The sequence below is a fragment of the Patagioenas fasciata genome, chromosome 16 (genome assembly GCF_037038585.1).
Source record: "Patagioenas fasciata isolate bPatFas1 chromosome 16, bPatFas1.hap1, whole genome shotgun sequence".
Lineage (NCBI taxonomy): Eukaryota > Metazoa > Chordata > Aves > Columbiformes > Columbidae > Patagioenas > Patagioenas fasciata.
This window is the reverse complement of record NC_092535.1, coordinates 15216224-15236478: the sequence shown is the minus strand read 5'-3', so window position 1 is coordinate 15236478 and position 20255 is coordinate 15216224. Positions and strand designations below refer to the sequence as shown.

General features: G+C 58.6%; 2 protein-coding genes across 3 annotated transcripts in view; one reads left to right on the top strand and one right to left on the bottom strand.

Moving 5' to 3' along the window:
- Nucleotides 1-998: 998 nt before the first annotated feature.
- MYL9 (myosin light chain 9) lies at nt 999-9775 on the bottom strand. 2 transcript variants are annotated; one of them, XM_071815673.1, is made up of 5 exons: nt 9658-9775; nt 8564-8637; nt 3245-3483; nt 1915-2076; nt 999-1717 (listed from the first exon to the last, which is right to left on the bottom strand). In XM_071815673.1, the coding sequence occupies exons 3-5, from the start codon at nt 3426-3428 to the stop codon at nt 1545-1547; spliced, it is 519 nt and encodes a 172-aa protein (XP_071671774.1). In that variant the 5' UTR covers nt 3429-3483; nt 8564-8637; nt 9658-9775; the 3' UTR covers nt 999-1544. The 2 variants fall into 2 exon arrangements, with proteins under 2 accessions (XP_071671774.1, XP_065705997.1); XM_065849925.2 differs by having other exon boundaries at nt 3245-3448.
- Nucleotides 9776-14330: 4555 nt separating this feature from the next.
- RAB5IF (RAB5 interacting factor) overlaps nt 14331-20255 on the top strand; it is an 8005-nt gene continuing 2080 nt past the window's right edge. The window contains exons 1-3 of the mRNA XM_065850126.2: nt 14331-14499; nt 17012-17115; nt 19838-19967. Of these exons, the coding sequence (XP_065706198.1) occupies nt 14377-14499; nt 17012-17115; nt 19838-19967 (357 nt within the window). The 5' untranslated portion in view covers nt 14331-14376. The remainder of the gene's footprint in view (nt 14500-17011; nt 17116-19837; nt 19968-20255) is intronic.

Below are 20255 nucleotides of genomic sequence, written 5' to 3'. Positions count from 1 at the left end.
TCTGGAAGTGAGAGACCTGTAGGTTTCTCCCTGGTAGGGCATGGAATTAGGGAAGGAACATGGCACCTGTGAGCCTGAAGGTGGGCTGGTTTGGGGCTGTTGCTGCAGAGCATGAGCCATGACCCTGGGAGCTCACTGGAAAGCACATGTTCAGCCTTTCTTGTCTCTGTGTCCCTGATAATTCAGTTCATCTTTCCTTGTGTTGGTAGCACTTGCAAATAGAAGCACTGAGAACCAAGGAGAAGCTTTTCAACCGTGGGTCATCTCCCAGGTGAGAGCACCTCCTGCGGCCTGGCAGGTCTCTGTGCAGGGATGGTGACCCCGCTGACCCCAGCAGCACACACCGCGGGGTCCCGCAGGGCTTGTCCGAGCTTTTCCAGTGCGCTGGGAGCATCTCTGGCATGCACTGTGCCCTCACCAGCTTCTGTGGGTTTGCATCACATTTTCCACCATTTTAAATAAAGAAATTCAGGAAAGTCATCCTTCCGGGGCAGAGAGACGAGATGACTTCAAGCAGCACTTACAATAGCAGCTTTGCAGGGTGGGAGTCCCACTGCACTCCCACACCCTTATTGAGGTGGTGATAAAGAGCCAAACCAAGGAGACACCCTCCCCATTTCTCACCCTCCCTGTCTCATACCCACACCACTGCAAAAGGGTGGCCCCCAAACCAGCTGATGGGGGGAGTGTGGCCAGCACTTGCCAAATGTATCTCAGTCGGCCCACCCTGATGCAGGGGCCAAGCAGAACCCTCATCCCATCAGCGTGGGATCAGAAAATGACGCTGAAGCTGATTTTCTGCAGGTTGGGAGCAATTTTCAAAAGCAGGCTCCCCAGCTGGGAGGAGCCCTGGCTGGCAACAGCAGCGAGGTGGGGAGACATGGTGCCCAAACCCACCCCTCAGAGCCGCCAGGCAGTCAGACAGCGGGCTGCAGCACAGCACGGCGTGGTACGGCACGGCACGGGTCCGCGAGGGAGTCGCACACAGCACACCTCCGTATCACACCCGTCGGGTTTTATCCGCCGCTTCGGCTTCCCAGATCCCTCAGATCACAGGCTCTAAAGCCATAAAACAGACAGGGAGGAGGAAACAAAGTGGGTTTTCTTTCATAAACGAGGGCAGTGTGGGAGGAGGGGGAGAGGCACTTTCTCTCTGTGCTGTGGCCCTGAGACAGGGATCGCTTGGGCCCGAGCCAGCCAAAACCCCACGGGGCAGCGCTCACCTGGATGCTCACCCTGGCCCCAGGGACTGGTGGCATGGTGGCTTTGAGGGGGTCAGCTGCTGCTGGGGGGGTCACAGCCAGGCTGGGGGTCCCACTGGGGCGAGCCCGTGGGTGGGAGAGGCGATGGGAGGGGAGGTCTGGGGCTGGTGGCTGGGCACACAGTGGTGAAGCGATGGCAGCACTTCCCCTCCAAGCGTGACCCGATGTGGGGTGACGGTCCTGGGAGGTGTTTCCCATGGGGGAGCTCCTGTGGGGCAGCAAGGGGGCCGAGGGGCAGGGGTGTGCGCAGGGAGAGGCAGAGGGGACGGGCAGCCCCGGGCTCTAATCGTCCTTGTCCTTGGCCCCATGCTTCAGGATGCGGGTGAACTCCACATAGTTGAAGTTGCCCTTCTTGTCGATGGGTGCCTCCCGGTACATCTCGTCCACCTCCTCGTCGGTGAATCTGTCTCCCATGGTGGTCAGCAGCTCACGCAGATGGTCCTCATGAATGAAGCCTGTGGGGACAGGGTGGGGTGGCATTAGCAGGAGACAGCACAGGAGGGCTGAGTGGCAGGACCTTCCCTGTCTCTCCCAAAGATAGCCTTGGCCAGCTGTCCTGCTCTGGAGCTGCCTGGGGACTGTCCCCAAGGATTTGGCCCCAGCCCTTGTCCTGGCTGCCCAAAAGGCAGAGCCCGGGCAGGCAGCACCTGACCTGACGCCTCCTCGTCGAAGCAGGCGAAGGCGTTGCGGATGACGTCCTCTGGGTCGGTGCCGTTCAGCTTCTCCCCGAACATGGTGAGGAACATGGTGAAGTTGATGGGCCCTGGTGCTTCACTCATCATGCCCTCCAGGTACTCGTCTGTGGGGTTCTTCCCTGCCAGACACAGGCAGAGTTGTGTGTTTATGCCCTGTGCCCCCACAGGACCCATCCCCAATGCCAGCCCACCTATTCAGCTGGCTGGGATTTTCATTGCAAATGAATTTGCTGGCTTATGTTCACCCACCTCACAAACAAGGGAAGGGGGTTTCTACAGTGCCTGGTGCTGCCCCCCTCAGCAGCTCTCCCCATGCTTTAATCCACGCCCCAGGCCGCTTGGAAGCAAGCTCTGCCAGGCTCAGCATTGAGGGAGATGTGGAAATTTGTCTGGGGTCACCAGGAACTAACCCCCCAGCTTCTCCCCATTCCTGTGGCAGCCGAGACCCTGCCCCAGCCAACGAGAGGGGCAGCAATGTCCCCACGTGAGCCTTGTGCTGCTGATGTCCGTAGCACTGCTCCTGCTATGGATGCACCAGCAATGGTTTAAGCTCCGCTGCTGAGGTCCATGCGCCCCAGCACCCAGCCCCTCTCTGCTCCCAGAGCTGCTGCTGTCAGGGAGGGGGGAGGTCCCTCCCAAGGCCAGGCAGGACCTCCAGAACAGGTTTGGCTGCCAGGTCAATCATTGACAGACCTCTGAAAGTGCCGTGGAGGCACCATGGGGAGCAGGAGGTGGAAGCCATGGCCTGCAGTGAAGGAGAAGGGGCTTAGGGTGCAGGATACAGCCAGAGCTGCAAGTCTCAACTGGTCGAGGTATCATGCCAGCACAGGGACCTACCTCTTCTGTCACCCTGGCTGAGAGCAACAGAAGCTTTGTCCCACAGGGTACAACCTCAGGTGATATTCTGGGGTGAAACCACTCAGATACTCAATGGCTGCAGCTGATGGTTGCTCCTAGAGCAAAGCTTCTCCAGCCCCAAGGGTCTCTCCCCTTCTAGTGAGCATGGCTGTAAAAGCAGCACATCGGGCTGCTGCCCTCGGGTGCCTCCGCAAACACACCTTGTGCAGTCAGCTGGTGCCAGCAGAGAAATCTGCCCCAGGTTTCACAGCCAGCATCAGTCTGGCCCAAAGCAGGAGGGCTGTGCCCCAACAGCACCCCACCAAAGCTGGTCCCCACCGCTGGCTGTGGGGCACTAGGTGACCCAGCAGCTCTCCCCACTTGCCAAGGAGGTGTTGAGGGCAGAGGGGCTGAGAGACACATGGAAGCACAAGGGAAGGGTCTCCTCACCGAGAGAAGCCAGCATGTCATGCAGATCCTCCTTGTCAATGAAGCCGTCACGGTTCTGGTCAATCATGTTGAAGGCTTCCTTGAACTCCTGGATCTGCGACTGGTCGAACATGGCAAAGACATTGGAGGTGGCGCGCTGGGGACGCTTCTTGGTGGTCTTGGCTTTGGCACGTTTGCTGGACATCTTGGCGGCTGGGGTGGTACCTGGGGGCAAGGGAGCAGGCAGGGGCGTCAGGGGGCTGGCGACAGACAGAGCCGGGGGGGCTGGAGCAGAGGCAGGGACACACAACTCCTGGCACATCCAGTCCCACGCCTCAGTTTCCCTGCCACTCACACAGTTTGGCAAGAATGCAATAAGGTGGCCGCAGGGTTGTACATGGGGACAGGTGACATTCAGGCTCTAACGAGTCCCTTGGGAAGTCACAAGCACTCACTGGCACTCCTTGCCCAGGGCTGTCCCTGCCGGCTGCAGACAGGGCTCTCCAAACTCACTTGCCACCTGTCCCCTTTGCACCCCAGGCACAGGGAGAGATGCCCAGTCCAGCACCCAGCGCTCCCCCACTCCACCAGTCCCGGGGGGCCCATGGGGACAGGTGCCTCGGCATTTTGGGCAGAGCTCAGCCATGGCCCCTGCCCCCCGGCAGGGCTCCCCCCAGCACTGGGTGTCCCTGCGCACCCTCCATTCGCTGCCCACGGCAGCCGCAGCCCGTCCCCGGGCCACGGGCAGCACCCAGCGGGAAGGGGTTATCTGCCCCGGGCACATTCCTCACATACCACCGCCTCCCTTCCCCCTCCGTCCCGCTCCCTCCATCCACCTCCCGCCCCCGCCGGGCCAAAGGCCGCGTCCCTCCCCGCTCTGCCCGGGGAGCCCACGGGAAGGGCCCCGAAGCGGAGGGGAGAGGGGGTCGGGGACCTCTGGGGGCTGCAGAGCCCGCGGGGCGGGGGCGCAGCAGCTGAGTAATGCCGGGAGCACGGGGCGCCCAGGGCTGGTGCTGTTGTTACAGGTAATGAATGCCAGGAGAAGGCGACAGCCCGGAGGAGCAAAGAGGGGGGCAGATGTGGGATGGGCACACCTTTGGGGACACGGCTGGGGCAATGTCCCATAGTGAATGGCAAAGGGAGCACATGGACCCCAAACACCACCAAGGCAAGATCACAGCAGGAAAACCTGATCTCTCAAAGGGGTGTTCCTGCCCCCAGGCCATGCTGGCGAGCACCCAGCAGAGCCAGGCTGGAGCAGAGAGCCCATGCCCAGCAGCGAGATGGTACCTGAGCCGCTCCAAAGCCTCCGAGCAGTGGTTTGGTGCCATCCCCCCATGCTGCCAGACTGAGGGATGCAGTTGGAATTTAAGACATCCTGCACCATGGGTGCTGGGCACCCAAACAGGATCTGTACAGGGTGCTCAGCACTCCTCTGTGACCACCAACGTTACCTGAGAGGAGGATGCTCAGACCTCTCCCAGTGGAATCCTGGACAGCGTTACTCAGCAAGATGCCAGCAAAGATGCCTGGTGGAGCAAGGGTGGCAGCTGCCAGCTCAGCACGGCCCCATGGGGAGGTCTGCGGTGGGGTCAGCCCAAGGGAGAGATGCTGCTCAGAGCTTTCATGTGTCTACTGCAGCCATTTCTCCCTCATGTGCAGCCCCATGCCTCAGTTTCCCTATCTGGGTCAGTACCTGGCATGGGGAGCAGTTAAATTAATTTGGCCTTGGTGATCCTTGTGGGTCCCTTCCAACTCAGGACATCCTACGATTCTGTGATAATGGATTATGAAATAATTGTCTGGGGGAAGAGCAGAGTATTACTACTCTGTTCCACTGTGTCCCCTGACATGGCAGGCAGCAGGGCCGCCTGGGTTCCTGCCTTTGCTGGACACGCAGCAGTTAAGGAGCCACATCATGCTGTGTGAAGCAGCACAAAGCAACGACACCAGTGAGCTCCATGCCAGCAGCTGCGCCCGGCTGGCCTGGCCGCCCTGGGCGTGCTGCTCCAGGATCTGCTCCCTGGCTGGGTCCTTAATGCTGACACCCAGGGGCCCACAGGGGAGCACCCCTCCTAGCGAGACCCCAGCGCTGGCTTGTCCGAGGCCTGAGCAAAAAGCCTTCAACACCTGCACGGCTCCCGCCAGCCCTCCCCGCACCGGCCCTGCTTGCCAGCTCTTTCCCTCCCCTTTTCCAAGGGGCTGCAGAGCGGGGAGCTAGAGTGGCCATGAGCCTGTTCCCCGGGCTCATCTGGGCTGCACTAGAAGGACATTCTAGGGGCTGTGGTGAGTGCCACATCCCAGCTATGGTGACAGTGCCTGCAGGGCTGGCTGGCATCACGGTGCACAGTCAAGCTCAGTGGGGGCTGAGGCCTCTCCCCGCACCCCTACACCTGCTCCCATCCCACTGTGGCAGCATTGCACCGCACCAGAGAGCCTGACAGCACCCTCTGAGCCCCAGCCAGGGCCTTCATCTGCAGGGGAGGTGCTTCATGTCCCCACATGGTCCCCTCCTCATTCCACATGAGCCCCAGTGGCTGCAGGGCTGGGATGGAAACAGCGCTGCCCACAGCTCCTCTCTTGTGCCGACCCAGCGCCTACCCACAGTCATCAAATCACCCCAGCACCCCCCAGATGTGCTGTTCTTCCCCAGTGTCCCCCAGGAAAGAGGCATTTGTCACAGCAGCAGGAAGGCTGGGTGGGCAGGAGGTCTCAGCCCCCCTGCTTCCTCCAGCACGGCTGCACTGTAAAGCTCTCTGCAGTGGATCAGCCTCTTTCTGCAGGCCCTGCGGGACCCCCGTGCGCTGCCGGCCCCGAGCCGCGGCCAGGCCTGGGGAGGCTCAGCCGAGCACCACAGCTGCGCTGTGCCAGGCCAGAGCCAGAACAAAAGCTCTGCCGCTGCCCCACGGCACTGGGCTGAGTTTTCAAAACATGCTGAGTTATTAGCAGAATTATTACCAGAAGACTAGAGAAACAAGCAGGAGTTTTGCTCTCACCACATGAATTAATATTATCCAAATATTTACCCTGCCCCAGCTGTGACCAGCAGCAGAAAGCGCAGCTTGGCACCCTCTCCAGAGAGATGATTCTTGTTATAGGGATTAAGTGTGATTTTGACAGCATATGGTTTTGCTGTTTGATCCAAAATATGCCCCAGAAAGTTGCTTGGGCCCAAGGTCCAGTTCAGCCTGGTCATCTCCTAATCATTCTGTTTCTGCTGCTAGCAGATCCCCTTGGGCTGGCCGGGACTTGGGAAGAGAATTTTTGGGGTTGGTGCAGGGAAAGGTGCCCCTTGCATGAGACAGAAGTGATTTGCAGAGAGTCCCGATTCAACTGGGGCAGTCTGTGCCCTGCACGAGGGCTCGGCAGCTGCGCTCCCCTGGTCTTCCAGGCTTTGCTTTCTGGGATTCCCAAAAGCCTGATGCTCAGCCCATTTGAGGAAATGCCCAGCCATGATGCCCTGCATGCTGGAGTGGACTCTGCTGAGCCAGTTGGTGCAGCCACCAAACCATCGGCTTCCTCCTTGGCAAGAAGGAAACCCACAGAGACCCGTCCTGCTCCTGCCACCCCCTGCTGAAAGCCTTGTCCCTGCTTGGGGGCTGCTGACCTCAGGCAGCAGAGCCAGGGAGGTCAGTGCTGGGCTGAGACCCCAGCCAGCCCGGCACGGAAGCCGTGTGCCGATGCCGTCACCACACCTGCCCCATCACCGGCTCCCTTAGTCCCTCATCCTTCTGCCACCACTCCTGCCAAGATGATTTCCCTGCCTCCTGCACCACGAGGCTTGTGCCTTCCTCAACTGGGAGTCAGACCCCAGGGACCACGGGCCCAGCTTCAAAGGTTCATTAGTTAGTAAAAAAAATTGTTTCAAAGAGAGAGAGCAAAAGCCCACAGTTATCAGAAAAACAAACCGCCATGTGCTTCCTCCTTGATAACACACGGGATATGCTGCTAAGGGTTTCCCAAAGGAGGCTCCTTGGAAGCTGGCAATGCAACCACAGGAGCCACCTGTAAAAGTGCTGCCGAGGCTGCCCTGCAGTCCCAGCACAGCCAGACATCACCTCCTGCTCACAGCCGGCTCCTCTTTGCCACAAGATCCCAGCAGCAAGACACACGATGTGCATCTGTTGGACACTTTTGGTGAGGGTAGGGAAAGAGCGATTCAAACAGCCCAGGCTGTCCCAGAGGACACCCCCGCCGGGTGAACAACAGCCCCTTGGAGGGACTGCGGTCAAATCTCTGCCCAATGGCTCTTCCCAAAATGAGTTGCTAGTACCAGTGAGCCACAACACAGCCATGTTTAGTAACGGGCAAGCACTGGCCCACCACAACACCCAGCCAGCCACACCTCAGCATTACGGCAGTACAGGGAGTGTCAGTCCAGCACAGGCAGCAGTTGCCATCCCCTCTCCCAGGGTGGCACGGGGGCCAGCATGCCCGCACAGGGGCTGCAGGCCAGCATCTTTCCACCCGCAACACTTTGTCTGCTGCGCACCTCTCCCAGCACCAGGACTGCCCAGGAGCAGACATCCCGCTTCCGGAGCCAGCAGGACACACAGACCAGGTTGTTGTGTGCTAGAGGAGTGAGCAGCTGGTCTTCCCTGCCTAATTTGTCATTAAATGTTCCCTTTCCTCCAGCACAGCCCTGCTCAGGATGCCCGTGGGATGTGGCATTGCTCGGCTCTGTCCCCGCTGCCGAGGCGGCCGGGGGAGCCCCAGTGCCGGCCAGAGGCACCAGGAGCTGCAGGAGCAGCCCCTGTCTGGCTCGGCACTGCAGGAAGGGAGGCAGGCTGATGTTCTGCTCCTTTTTTGGCGTTATTGGAGATGGATGTGGGAAAGGAAGTTTGGAGGCAAGAGGAAAGCAGAACACGAGCCCTGGGCTGTGACCCCAGGCCAGCACAGCCACCAGCGCTGAAGACAGCGAGCGGGTTTCATATGTAGACAGAAGGGAGCAGAGCAGCCTCAGGGAGCCAGAGGCACCTGTGCAGAACGTTCATCCCAGCCTGCCCTCCGCTCCCGGCAAGCCCCATGTGCAGCTGTGGGGCTCAACTGCAAGTTTCGGCAGGCAGTTTCTGGGCTAGCTCCTTCCCACCGAGTTTAGGGGACAAGGACCTCACCACACCCATATGGCACATGCAAACCTTTCCAAAGCTCACCTTCTGAGGCCACCATGAGAAGACCATGCACAGACACCGTCATCACACAAAAGACCCAGCACCCTTCTGGTGCCCAGGGAGGGTGGGAAACAAGACCATGGGGCAGAAGGTCTTTGTGGCCTCAGACCACTAGAATAACATGCCCTGGACTGGGTTTGATATTTCCCAGGAGAATTAAGGGTCTCACCTTGGCAGGGGAATCTGGCCGCAGTGCCTCAGAGGGGGAGGTGTCCGCAAACTCCTCCTACAGCCGCGCGGAGCCTGTCAGCGATGAGAGGAAAAAATTCAAGTGACTGAAGAAACCCAACCATCTTTGGTCAGCAGTGGTGGCTGTTGACACTTGGGGATGTTCCACTCCAAAGAAAGCTGCTCTGGCTGTCATCTTCTGCTACACATCCATGTTTTAGAGCCTCCCTGGCTTTTATCACAATCATAACATTTTGTACCAAAAGGGCGTGCAGGGAAAGAAGCCAAGATGACCTCAAGTTTTCATGGACATAACTAAACAAAACACAAAGTTCCTCTGTGTTCAAGACTGAGGGAAATGAGCTAAATAAAGCTTTTCTGCCTTACAGCAGTTCATTGCCTGAAGTTGCTCACAGATCACTGGGAAGATCACTGGAGCATCACACAAGTATCTGGACCTTGGGTCTGATCACCAGCAAAAGGATTTTGGGGAAAAAGCAGATGTTCCAGATAGGAACAGTTATCACAAACCAGGAGGCAGGTGAAGCCGCGAGCAGCGGGATCTGCTCTTGCAGCACTGCCATCCGGGGAGAAACCGGGATGTCTCAGCTCCAGGTGTTGCAAAGAGTTATTAAGAGCTTTGCTCAAGACCGATCCTGGCCTCCCCTGGCTGGGACATCCCTGCCGGGCCCCGCAGAGCGGCTCCTGCGCGGCCGGAGGGGACCAGAGGGGCTTCTCCTGCCGCTGCATCGTCCCCTCCCTGGGCCTGAGCCAGTGCGGGGGGGCGGCCGGGAGCTGCTCCTTCCCGCTCTCCCTTCCTGTCCTGCCACCTCCCCTTCGAGCTGCCCCGGCTCCATCCCGCCCGGTCCGCCGGAGTTACCCCGGCTCCATCCCGCCCGGTCCACGGGAGTTACCCCGGCTCCATCCCGCCCGGTCCACGGGAGTTACCCCGGCTCCATCCCGCCCGGTCCCTCCCGGCCCGCCGTGGCTGTCCCGCTCCCTCCCGTGCCGGGCGCTCCCCGTGGCCGCTCGGCTCCCGGCCCGTCCGGCGGGGCGGGGAGCGGCGGGGCCGGGTCCCCGGCGAAGCCGCCTCACCTGGACCGGAGCGGGGCAGCTGCGGGGCGGCGGGCGCTGCTCTGCCGGGGCCCGGCCCGCGGCGCGGCCCTAGCGGGGCGGGCGGGCAGCGGGGCCCGGGGCGGGGGGGCCGGGGCGGTGCCGCCCGGCCCGGCGCGGCCCATACAAGGCAGAAGAATGCGGCGGGGCCGGGGCCGTGGGGCCGCGGGACGGTGATCCTGGCCTTATATAGACGAAAGGGCGGCGGGGATGGCCCACGCCTGCCCGCTTTCCCGCGGGGAGATGCGCAGCACGGGGTGGTACCCGCGGGGCTGGGAAATCGCGTGTCCCGGCGTCTCCGTGAACGTCTCTGCACCCCCAGCCTGATGACACAGGGGCCAGCCGCGCTCTGCGGGGCTGCGGGCACCCACGGATGACAGCAGCCAGGTGCCCACGGGTGACATGGACCTGGGCACAGCCTGGACGCGCACCCTGGGCGTGCTGGAGCAGCTCTGGCGTGGAGCTGCCTGTGGACCAGCAGGGCATTCGAGTGACATGGAGAAGCCTTGCAGGTACCTTGAAGGCTGCACCCCAGCTGGCTGAAAGCTTCTCTCCATGGTCCAGCAGGACCACACTAGCAAGGGAACAGTGGCCAGAAAGACCAGCCGATTGTTCTGAGCCCTGCTTCTGCTGGGCTGTGAGCACCAAAAGGACATGGTTGAACAGCCCCTCGAAGTGGAGTGGAGAACAGCCAGGGACTCAGCCCATTCCCGAGCTGGGGTCTGGAGCCCTGAGGCGCAGAGATGGGAGCTCCTGCCCCTCACCAGCCCTGGGGTCGCCTCTCCAGGGCAGCGCGTCTTGCTCAGGTTTCCTTCCCAGCACCAACCCTGCGCCGCATCCCACCCCCGTGGTCACCCAAAGGAGCTCCCTGTGGGCTGCTGCTCAGGAGCGTCATGCCCTCCCCAGACATCATACCAGGGGGAATTTGTCTTTGATTTGGAGGACCCCACGACACTGGAGGCAGAATTCAGCCTGCAGAGGAGCAGGCAAGTGGGAGATGGAGACACCAGGAGTGTTTCTGAGAGGGATTTGGCCAGCCCTAGAGCAAGCAGCCGGAGCAGGACTGCTCTGCCCAGGCACTGCCGGTGGCTCTGTCGCTGCCCAGAGAGACGTGGGAGCTCAGGGACAAGGACCATACTCAGCTGTCCTCCTTGGCCACTTCTCAGCATGGCAGAAGGGTGCTGACGGGACAGCATGGAGCATGCGGGCTGCACTCGCAGCGACACAGGTGAAGAGCGGAAATGAGCATGACACAAATTACTCTTCAGCTGGTGGTCTCCTGTGGGGCGTCACTACAAACAACTGTTAACAAAAAAAATAAAACAGTTCCAGCAGTGGTGCAAAAGCATTGGCCATGGCCTCCAGCAGCTCGGCCAGACCTGCCCAGGGCGCAGATTTTGTTCCCGCTAGCTCAGAAGACCAGTGACCTGCTCTGCCAACAGCCCGCCAGACTTGGAGACATCCTAATCCTGCTCCTCTGCTGCTTGAAGAAGCCTGCTGGGCATTTCCTCCTCCAGGGAAAGGGGAGGGCACAGGGCTCATCCCGCCTTCGCTGGGGCAGGTGTTCTGCCCACACCCCCCAAAGCACAGGCTGTGCTGGGGGGAGTCAGGAGCAGCCAAGTGTGGAGATTGGGTTAGAACCAGCGCTGAGCGCTGTGCGGGGCAGAGGCGAGGGAGGGAGAGCGCAGAGCATTCACCGTGCCCATGGTCTGCCGGGGGTCCCAAGAAGGTTTGCCTTTTTACAAAAAATGTAAGGAAAGAGGAAAAAGAAAGAAAGAAAAAGAAACAAATCACACGAGTCAGCCTGAGCTGCCACCCCGTGGCTGGTCCCAGGTGCTCCTGTGCTGGAGGAAATCCCGGACTCAATCGTGTCCCCAGCCTGGCAGGAGGCAGGACACCCCCAGCCCCTCCGGGGTGGCCGCTGCCCCTCCCCGAGCCCAGGCCCTGGAACCGGGGAAGGGGACAGGATGGACATGGCAGCTCCTCGCATGCTTTGCAGCCCCTGACGCTGCGCACACACAGGGGGCTGCTGCTGGGCTGCCCTGCACAGCCCCTCCGGCTCACCCTTGAGCCCAGTGCAGCCCTTCCCACCTCCCCCTGCCTGTGCTCAGGCTTCCCATGTAATCCTCTTCCCTGTTTCCACAAGCCTACCGACACACATGTGTTACTGGGGACCTGTTTGTACCCACATGGCATCCTCTGGCATCTCTCCTGTCTCCTCCTTGTTCTTTTGAACCCCAATTTAATTTGCTTTCTCTCTGGGCAGTGGATCAGGCAATGGAGATGGAGTAAAACAAGCCAGAGTTTTTATAGCATGTGAATTTTAGATCATTTCGCTGATCCAGATGTCGTGTTGCTGTGCAAGTGCTTCCACCCCTGCAAAGGGGCCTGGAGCAGGATTGTGGAGCTGGGGACGCAGCCTGGAGTTCTGGAAGAGGTCAGCCACGGGGTCCCCCAGCTGGCGCTTCCCCCGTGCTCAGCAGCCGTGTCATCGCAGCACAGAGGGCACAGAGCACGGACGGGGCTGCCGTGCCCCAAGCGCCTGAAGAGCACCCTGGGAGCCAGGCTGGAACCGGGGCGCGTGAGACCTGGACCCTCTGCAAAGGGCCCTGCGATGGTGGGCGTGTCAGAGGCAAAGGTCCTGCCAGGGACACAGTGATGACCCCTGCTGCATGTCCCCTTCAGTGCAACATGGCTCCATTGGCTTGGACCAGCCTTTGGCTTGTGGCAAATGCCCTAGTGGTTGGGCATGTGCTCAGGGGCCTTCTGAAGTCCAAAAGTATCTTGCATAATCTGTATTTAAATTACATGGCCTCAGCTGGACATGACCAGAGGTCTGGGACAAGGACTCTCCTGCCTGCTCCCCTCAGTGACAGCCACACACAGCGCACACAGGCCCATGTGCCCTGCAGCTTCCCAGCTCCTGCTGCGATCACAAGCAAGGTGTGTGGATATTTACCGCTGCAGGGAGCAGGCACGCTCCCGAGATGCTCAGCACATCCTGCATTTGCTGGTTTGTGCAACAGAAAGCAAAGCGGGACCCTGGGACTGGGGTTTGCTGACGGGGAAATGGACCAGTGAACATCGCCAAGCGCCAGCGCTGGGGCCGCGTGCACAGGTGAGGAAGGAAGGGCTCCCCACGGGGTGTCTGTGCAGGGCTCGGCCCGCACCTCCACCAGCAAGGTTCGTGGCAGGATCAAGGTCTCCCAGCAATGCCTCGAGTGGCCCCTGCCCTGCTGAGCTCAACCAGAAGGGAGATGTAGACCCACAGGCATGCATGGGGCATTCAATCATTTATTGTCACAAACCCAGGCCCTCCCCTACCCACACAAGCTCACCCTGGATAAGACAACAGTGAACTGATCCCAACCAAACACCCTGCACACCCCAGGTTGGAGAAGCAATTCCCAGCGTGTTTTTTCATGGGGAAAAAAACGTTTTAAGTTGAATACCATCACTCTTTTAAGGCAAGAATATCAAAAAAAAGGTCAAATCTTTAGGACTCCATACGTATTCCAGTGATTATTCTATTCGCATACACTTCCAAGCGCGTAGTTTCTGCAGACGGTGTATGATTGCCTGCGCTAAAGTCTGCTTGAATAAACAGAGATAACAAGCTGTAGTGCCCTGCACAACTGTGCTTTCTTTTAAAGGCTGTCCCGCTCCAAACACCCCGTCCTGCAGTCTGTCTGCAGGAAGGACGGACAGAGCGTCCCCACCGCGCGGTGCAGCGCGACAGAACCGAGCGGCCCAGGCACAGCACGGGGGTCCTGCCCCGGGAACCCGGGTCTCTGTGTGGCGGTTCTGTTTGCACGGCTCAGCACGACGCTGCGGCGCGTCTGCGGAGAAGGGCTGTCCCCTGTCCCTGTCCCCATCCCCATCCCCTGTCTCCGTTCCCTGTCCTCATCCCCTGTCCCTGTCCCGCCAACGCTCCAGGACAACACGGGGTGAGCTGTCCTGCGGGCCCGCCCTTCACCGGGTGCCCCTTCAGGCAGCGGTGCCGGGATCGGCGGCTCTCGCCCCGCGGCCGCTGCCAGCCCGGGCACCGCCCGCCCCGGGGGCCTGCCCGAGACCGCACACCGGGGTCCCTCCCCGGCCCCCTCCGGCGAGAACAGCGGCGGCAGCGCCGGGCCCCGCAGCGCTGCGGAGGCGCCAGGAGGCGGCGGGCGGTGCCGCTGGTGCTGGTGATGCCGGTGATAAGGGTGATGTCGGTGGTGCTGGTGTTACCGGTGGTGCTGGTGATACCGGTGGTGCCGGTGTTACCGGTGGTGCTGGTGATACCGGTGGTGCCGGTGGCGCTGGTGTTACCGGTGGTACCGGAGGTGCCGGTGGTGCTGGTGATGCCGGTGATAAGGGTGATACCGGCGGTGCTGGTGATACCGGCGATACCGGAGGTGCCGGTGCCACCGGGGCTCAGAGGCCGCGCGGGTCCCCGGCGACAGGAGGGGGCGGAGCCCGGTGGAGCCCCGCCCTCCCCAGGCCCAGGCTCCGCCCCCCGCCCCAGCCCTGCCCCCGGGCTCAGTGCGCTCCTGCCCCCCCCCCCCCCCCAGCTTGGTCCCTCTCCCCCGCCGTAGAGGGAGCGGTGCTTGTCTTTGTCACGTGTGACGCGCGACGCCTCTGCGATTGGCGGAGCGGGGGCGCGGGCGGGTGACGCTGCGCGGCGACCGCTTCCGGGCCGGAGCGGGGCGGGAGAGCGCGAGGATGAGCGGCGCGCGGCGCAGGGAGGAGCCGCCTCACGCGCAGCAGCACGCGGTGGCCAACGGCGGCGCGCGCGGGTCGGTGTGGGGCAAGGCCCTGCGGAGCGACGCGGCCTGGCACGACAAGGTGCGCACCGGGGCGGGCCGGACCGGACCGGGGGTGCTCGGCTGGCGGGACCGGGGCCTCACCCGCCTGTCCCCGGGCTTCGGGCGGCGTGGCGCGGAGCGCTCGGCGGGGACTAGCGGCCGGAGCCGCGGTGGGAGCGGAGCGGAGCGGGGCAGACCGGCCGCACGGACACGGCAGCGCCCGGCACGGCGGCCGCCCGGGACGGTGTGGGGTGAGCGTCCCCGCGGTGCCGGCCGCGGCCGCTCGGGGGTTTAACCCCATGTGCGGGGTTTTAGTGCGTCCAGTGCTGCCTCCTCAGCTCCAGAAGGACAGGGAACTGCTGCAGAGGGAGTGGAGCATCTCCCGTGTGAGGAAAGGCTGAGGGAGCTGGGGCTCTGGAGCTGGAGAAGAGGAGACTGAGGGGGACTCATTCGTGGGGATCAATATGGAAAGGGGCAGTGTCAGGAGGATGGAGCCAGGCTCTTCTCGGTGACAACCAGTGACAGGACAAGGGGCAATGGGTGCAAACTGGAACACAGGAGGTTCCACTTAAATTTGAGAAGAAACTTCTTGATGGTGAGGGTGGCAGAGCCTGGCCCAGGCTGCCCAGGGAGGTTGTGGAGTCTCCTTCTCTGCAGACATTCAAACCCGCCTGGACACCTTCCTGTGGAACCTCAGCTGGGTGTTCCTGCTCCATGGGGGGATTGCACTGGATGAGCTTTCCAGGTCCCTTCAACCCCTGACATTCTGGGGTTCTGTGCAGGACCGGTGGATGGGCGGCCTGTGCACGTCCCCCCGGCACTGCCCACCTGGAGCCGCTGTCTCTGCCAGTGCCAGCTTGGCTGCACCCCGGGTTCCGCAGCACTGCGGAGCCTACAGCCCCAGCCTGGATCCGTCGGAGCCGTCCCCCCTGGGTGCCCTTCCCTGCACACAGAACCTGCCCTCCCAGCCCTTCCTGCAGACAGATGTGGCACATCTGTGCTGGAGCCTCCAGCAGACCCAGTTCTCTGCTACTTGGACGTGGAGCCACAGTAAACACAAGCCACATTTATATTAAGATACCCCATTTGACTTTTGGGTTAAGCTCTTACAGGATTAAATAAAAAACTACTTTGTGTAATGAAAATAAAAGTTGAAATATAATCTACCTTAAGTTGGGGGAAAAATATATTTGCAAATCCAGCTGACCTGTCAGGCATGAAGGGAAAGGGCAGCAGCAAGAAGGGGCCTGTTCGTGTCTCTGCTGCAGTGCCAGGGCGCCGGTTCCTGCAGAGGAGCAGCACTGTGTGGTGGTTTAGCTGTTTGCGGTCTGCTTTGCCATGCCTAACCTCGCCTGTTCCAGTGATCAAAGAGGTTTGGCTTCCACAAAATTTCATGTGTGCTCAACTTGCACATTTTGTTCGTGTTTGCCAACAAGCCTTCCAAGCGTGGGTGAAAACATGTCAGCCACAGACTTCCCAGTGGTTTTAGTGCCAGTGAGGCTATTTTTGTGGGTGCTGTGATGCCCTGGTCAGTGCCTCTTCCTGCTGCCCCCAGCGCGCAGGCACAGGGTGGTCTGAGCTCCTGCGGCAGCCCCGGTCCTGCCGTGTCCCAGCTGCTGCACACGGTGCGTGGTGCAGCGCGACGTCTCCTCCCTGGTTTGCTGGCTTTGCCTTTCAGTGTGGAGAAGGTGCGGATTCTGTCCTGCTTTTCCTTGGGGGACAGACATGAATCTGTGTCACTGTTTTCTTATCAGCTGCTGTTGCTCGCAGAACCGGTGGAGCTCTCCTGTGCTCAGCCTCACCCCCCTCTGACAAACTGGGCAGGAATTTCAGAGTTAGAGAGAGAAGCAATGACAATGCAACAGGATGTGAACTGAAGGCTAAAATGACTGAGAGACCATATCTGACATGGATTCTGGTCTTCCACGTGGAGCCAAACAACTTTGCCCATCCTACAGTTAAAATCACAAAGGCCGTTGGTGTTTGGGGTGTGCTGGGGCAACCCTGTCCTTGGGGAGGGCAGAAAAAAAGATGTGAGCGGAAGTGAATTTTATTGAAAGCGTGAGTCAGCATTGTCCAGCTGCAGAACTTACAGCTGTGTTGGCCCTAAGGACACACAGGAGCCTCACGCTGCTCCGAAGGAATGCAGATGTGCCTGCAGAACGTGTGAGATACAGTTTGTGGTTTGGAGTTGGTCGAGTACTGGGTGGGAGAGGACCTGGGGCACTGAGTGTGGCATAAACAGTTCTTTAAACTTTTATCCCAGTGAATTTTTGTAGACTTGAATCTTTAGTAAACAAGGAGACTAGATACTTGTTGGCCTCTGCAGTTGTCCCACTGGAGGACAAAGCCAGGTATTGAATTTGGGAGCAGAGAAGCCCAGGGTGTGTGATGCCATAAGCTGCTTCCATCTGGTCTGAGTACAATATCTTATGCTCTGAATGGAAAACTAAGTGTTCGGTGTGCTAATTTTTCAACTGTTACTTGTATGATGCTTTAAAAAAACCAAACATAGTAAATGCCAAAATCTTTCTTGTGCTTTATCTCCTCAGGACGAGTTTTTAGATGTGATCTACTGGTTCCGGCAGATCATTGCAGTTATTTTGGGAATCATCTGGGGAGTAGTTCCACTGAAGGGATTCGTGGGAATAGCAGTGTAAGGTTTATTTCCTTTTCTGTCTTATGTACTTTCCCACATTTGGACTTCGCTCGGTGTCTGTTTCAAAGTTGCGCTGTGAACAGTGGGCTGCCCAGACGCAGTCCCTGCTGTGCGTCTTAAAGCCAGCGTCGCATTCCAGACTGTTATTTGTCATGAAATTCATACAAATCCTAACATATCTTCATCAACCTCTTTCTCGTCAGCCTGATTAATGCTTTTAAAAATTATTATTATTTTTTAAATATTTACTTTTATTGAAGGGGACAGGGGTAGAAGGGAACAAAAGATTCAATTGACTTGTGAAGTGGCCTGTTCCCGCATGTGTGAGTAGGGGCTCTGAGTGTGGCGCCTGGTGTGGCTACCAAAGAAGTGAGACCCACAGAAGGGAAGGGGTCGTAGTCCTTGTCTTTGAGTCAGGAGCCCTCCTCAGAGAGGAGGTTCTGTTGGTGGACAAGAGAGGCAGCATCTCTTCAGAAGACAAAAGGTTTCTTCAGAACACCGCTGACCGCAGGCAGCCAGCGGGCTGAGCCGCTGTGTCGGCAGCGCTCCCGCTGCGGGGGAGGCAGGGCCTGCAAGGGCACAGACGCGTTGGATCCCCACCAAGACGTGAGATTCAGGTCACCTACCTGCAGGTGTCCAAAGGCTGCAGTGAGCACTCGGAGTTAGGAAACAAAATTTATTTGGCCCTGGCATGTTCCCGAAAGCCTTTGGAGGTTCAGCAGAGATGGGAAACACAGCCCTGCTCCTGGAACACCAGGTTGGGAAGAAGCTGCGTCTGTTCTGGGGAGTCACCGTTTGCCAATGTCTCTGCCTCGGCAAGGTCTCACAACCTCACAGCTTTTCTTAGGGAAAACTGACTTGTCATCTTGTCCCTCCTCCTGAGTGTCCTGCCTGTGGCAAGAAAGTGGAGGGAGTAGCAGCACGTCTCTGTAAGAAAGAAATTTTTAAAAGTTTGAAATCTAGGGAAAAAGGGCTTAAAGCAGCAATGCTCCCACAGAAACACGGAGCTACAAGCAGACAGTTAAATCTCAAGTTTTTCCAGTAACAGATGTGGAGTAGCTGACAAGAATTGTTCTTACTTAGTCATCCATTAATTCACAAGGCCCCTTCAGGCACCTAAGCCAACTGGGTTAGTTAAATCGATCTGATGTACAGAGGAAGAACTAAAAGCGTCTGGAACGGTGCACACGGCTGCTCTGTAGTCACACAGCTACTCACGCTTGCTGCCCGTCACCGAGCTCCTGCATGTCTTCCCATATCGCCCTTCCAGCACAGCCGTCTTTCCAGGAGACGTACCCGTCGCTCCCCAGGCTGCGCCAGCCATCGGCTGCGGCGGGTAAAGCCAGAAGTGTCTGAGGACAACCGAGAGGTCATGTTTTTTCTCTCCGTTGAAGCATAACTGTTGGCACGGATTAGGGAGCGCTGAGAGTTGTCTCAGGTCAAACCCTCGCGCTGTGGCTCTGAGGGCACTATCCAGTCTTCTCTGGCCCTTGTCCCTAAGTCGCTACATTTGATCATGGGACGCTAACAGGGGTCTGGTGCTGAGCACAGCGTCTAACAGTCTCCCCTCTTAGCTGCCTCAAAATCAATTAGCACGCACAAGGCAATTGGATTCTGTGTGAAAGCAGGGCTGCTGCTGATCTGTGGACAGGAAAACCTGCAGGGTTTGCTGATTTGCTGATACTTCCAGCTTTTGACAACTGTCTATTGAGCCTTACGAGGAGTTGGTGGTGCCTTGTGAGGTGAACTCCATCCGAACCCAGCATGCTATGGCAGGCTGTCGTGGTTTAATCCCAGCTGGCAATGTAACCACAACAGCCGCTCACTCACTCCCCCACCACCGCAAACGGGAGAGAATCGAAAGGGAAGGGAAAAACTTCTGGATTGAGATAAAAAGTTTAATAAAATAATACAAACATACTACTTCTACTACTATATATAAAATGGCAATAGAATATAGAAGATACTCAATGCGATTCCTCACAAACTCTGTGCCGAGCAGCCAGTCCCAGGAAGAGGGAACACCCTGGTCCTGCACAGCCGATCCCAGGGGAGAGAGAAAAAGGCAGAAAGGCCCAGAGGCCACTGCAAAACGGTGGAATGGCAAAAAGCCACACTCAGAGACTCCCGAACAGAACTCACCCAGAACAGAGCAGAACTGGAATGGGTCTCCCCAGCTGGAAAACCGGGCTCTCATTAAATCTGCAGCCTGACGCTAACGGTGTGGAGTATTCTTGTTGCACAGTCTGGGTGTCAGTCAAGTTCTGTCCCACCCGTGTCCCCCTTCCCAGCTGCCTCACACCTGTGGGCAGAGCTCAGAGTGTCCTCGGCTCCCAGACAACAACCAAGATAACAGTGAGCTCCGACATTGTTCCAACTCAAAACCACTGCTAAGGTACTTGGAGAAAATCATTAATTGTGTCGCGGGGTGTTATCTTCTTGTTCTCAAACTAAATCCAAACCACGACTGTGGTAGCTAAGAGAAAGTTTGTAACTGCATGAAGAAAATTAACTCACTTTCAGCCAAACAAGCGCACAAGCTGCCCTGGAGCTGCTGTTCAAGCAGTGCCTGAGCGGCCCCGAGCGTTGCGGGAGCAGGTTCCCCTTTGCTCTCCTCTGCTGCGGATGGAAGGTGTTTTGCTGCTACGTTGCGGTGTGGTGTGTTGGGTACCTGCACCCTGTATCCCTGACGTGACGGTTCCTCATCTCCTTCTTCCAGATTCTGCCTGATCAATGCTGGTGTTCTGTACCTCTACTTCAGTAGCTTCCAGCAGATAGATGAGGAGGAGTATGGTGGGACGTGGGAGCTAACGAAGGAAGGATTCATGACATCTTTTGCACTGTTTCTGGTAATGCCTCTTGCTTTCTTTAAACTGATTAGTGAATTGTGTTTCTGAAGGAAAAGACCTGGAGGAAAAGCAGGTGAAGTTGTGCACTGATAGAAGAGAGAGGTGTTAACACCGTCTAATAATTGAAGTTGATTTGGCAAGAAAATCCCCAGATCTGATGGCTACTGGCTAGGAAATACAGTATTAATGCCTGGGATGTCTCTGTAAGAAAGGATGTAGGAACAGGCAGCTCCTCTTCTGCATCTGCCACTTTTATGTCTTCCCATCCTCTGTCCCAGGTATCCTGGT

What these genes read in the sequence shown, in the direction of transcription:
- MYL9 (XM_071815673.1), bottom strand. Translation starts at nt 3,428, where the DNA reads ATGTCCAGCAAACGTGCCAAAGCCAAGACCACCAAGAAGCGTCCCCAG. An exon ending in TGACATGCTGGCTTCTCTCG is followed by an intron (nt 2,077 to 3,244) that starts GTGAGGAGACCC and finishes TGTGTCTGGCAG; the next exon opens with GGAAGAACCCCACAGACGAG. An exon ending in CTTCGACGAGGAGGCGTCAG is followed by an intron (nt 1,718 to 1,914) that starts GTCAGGTGCTGC and finishes CTGTCCCCACAG; the next exon opens with GCTTCATTCATGAGGACCAT.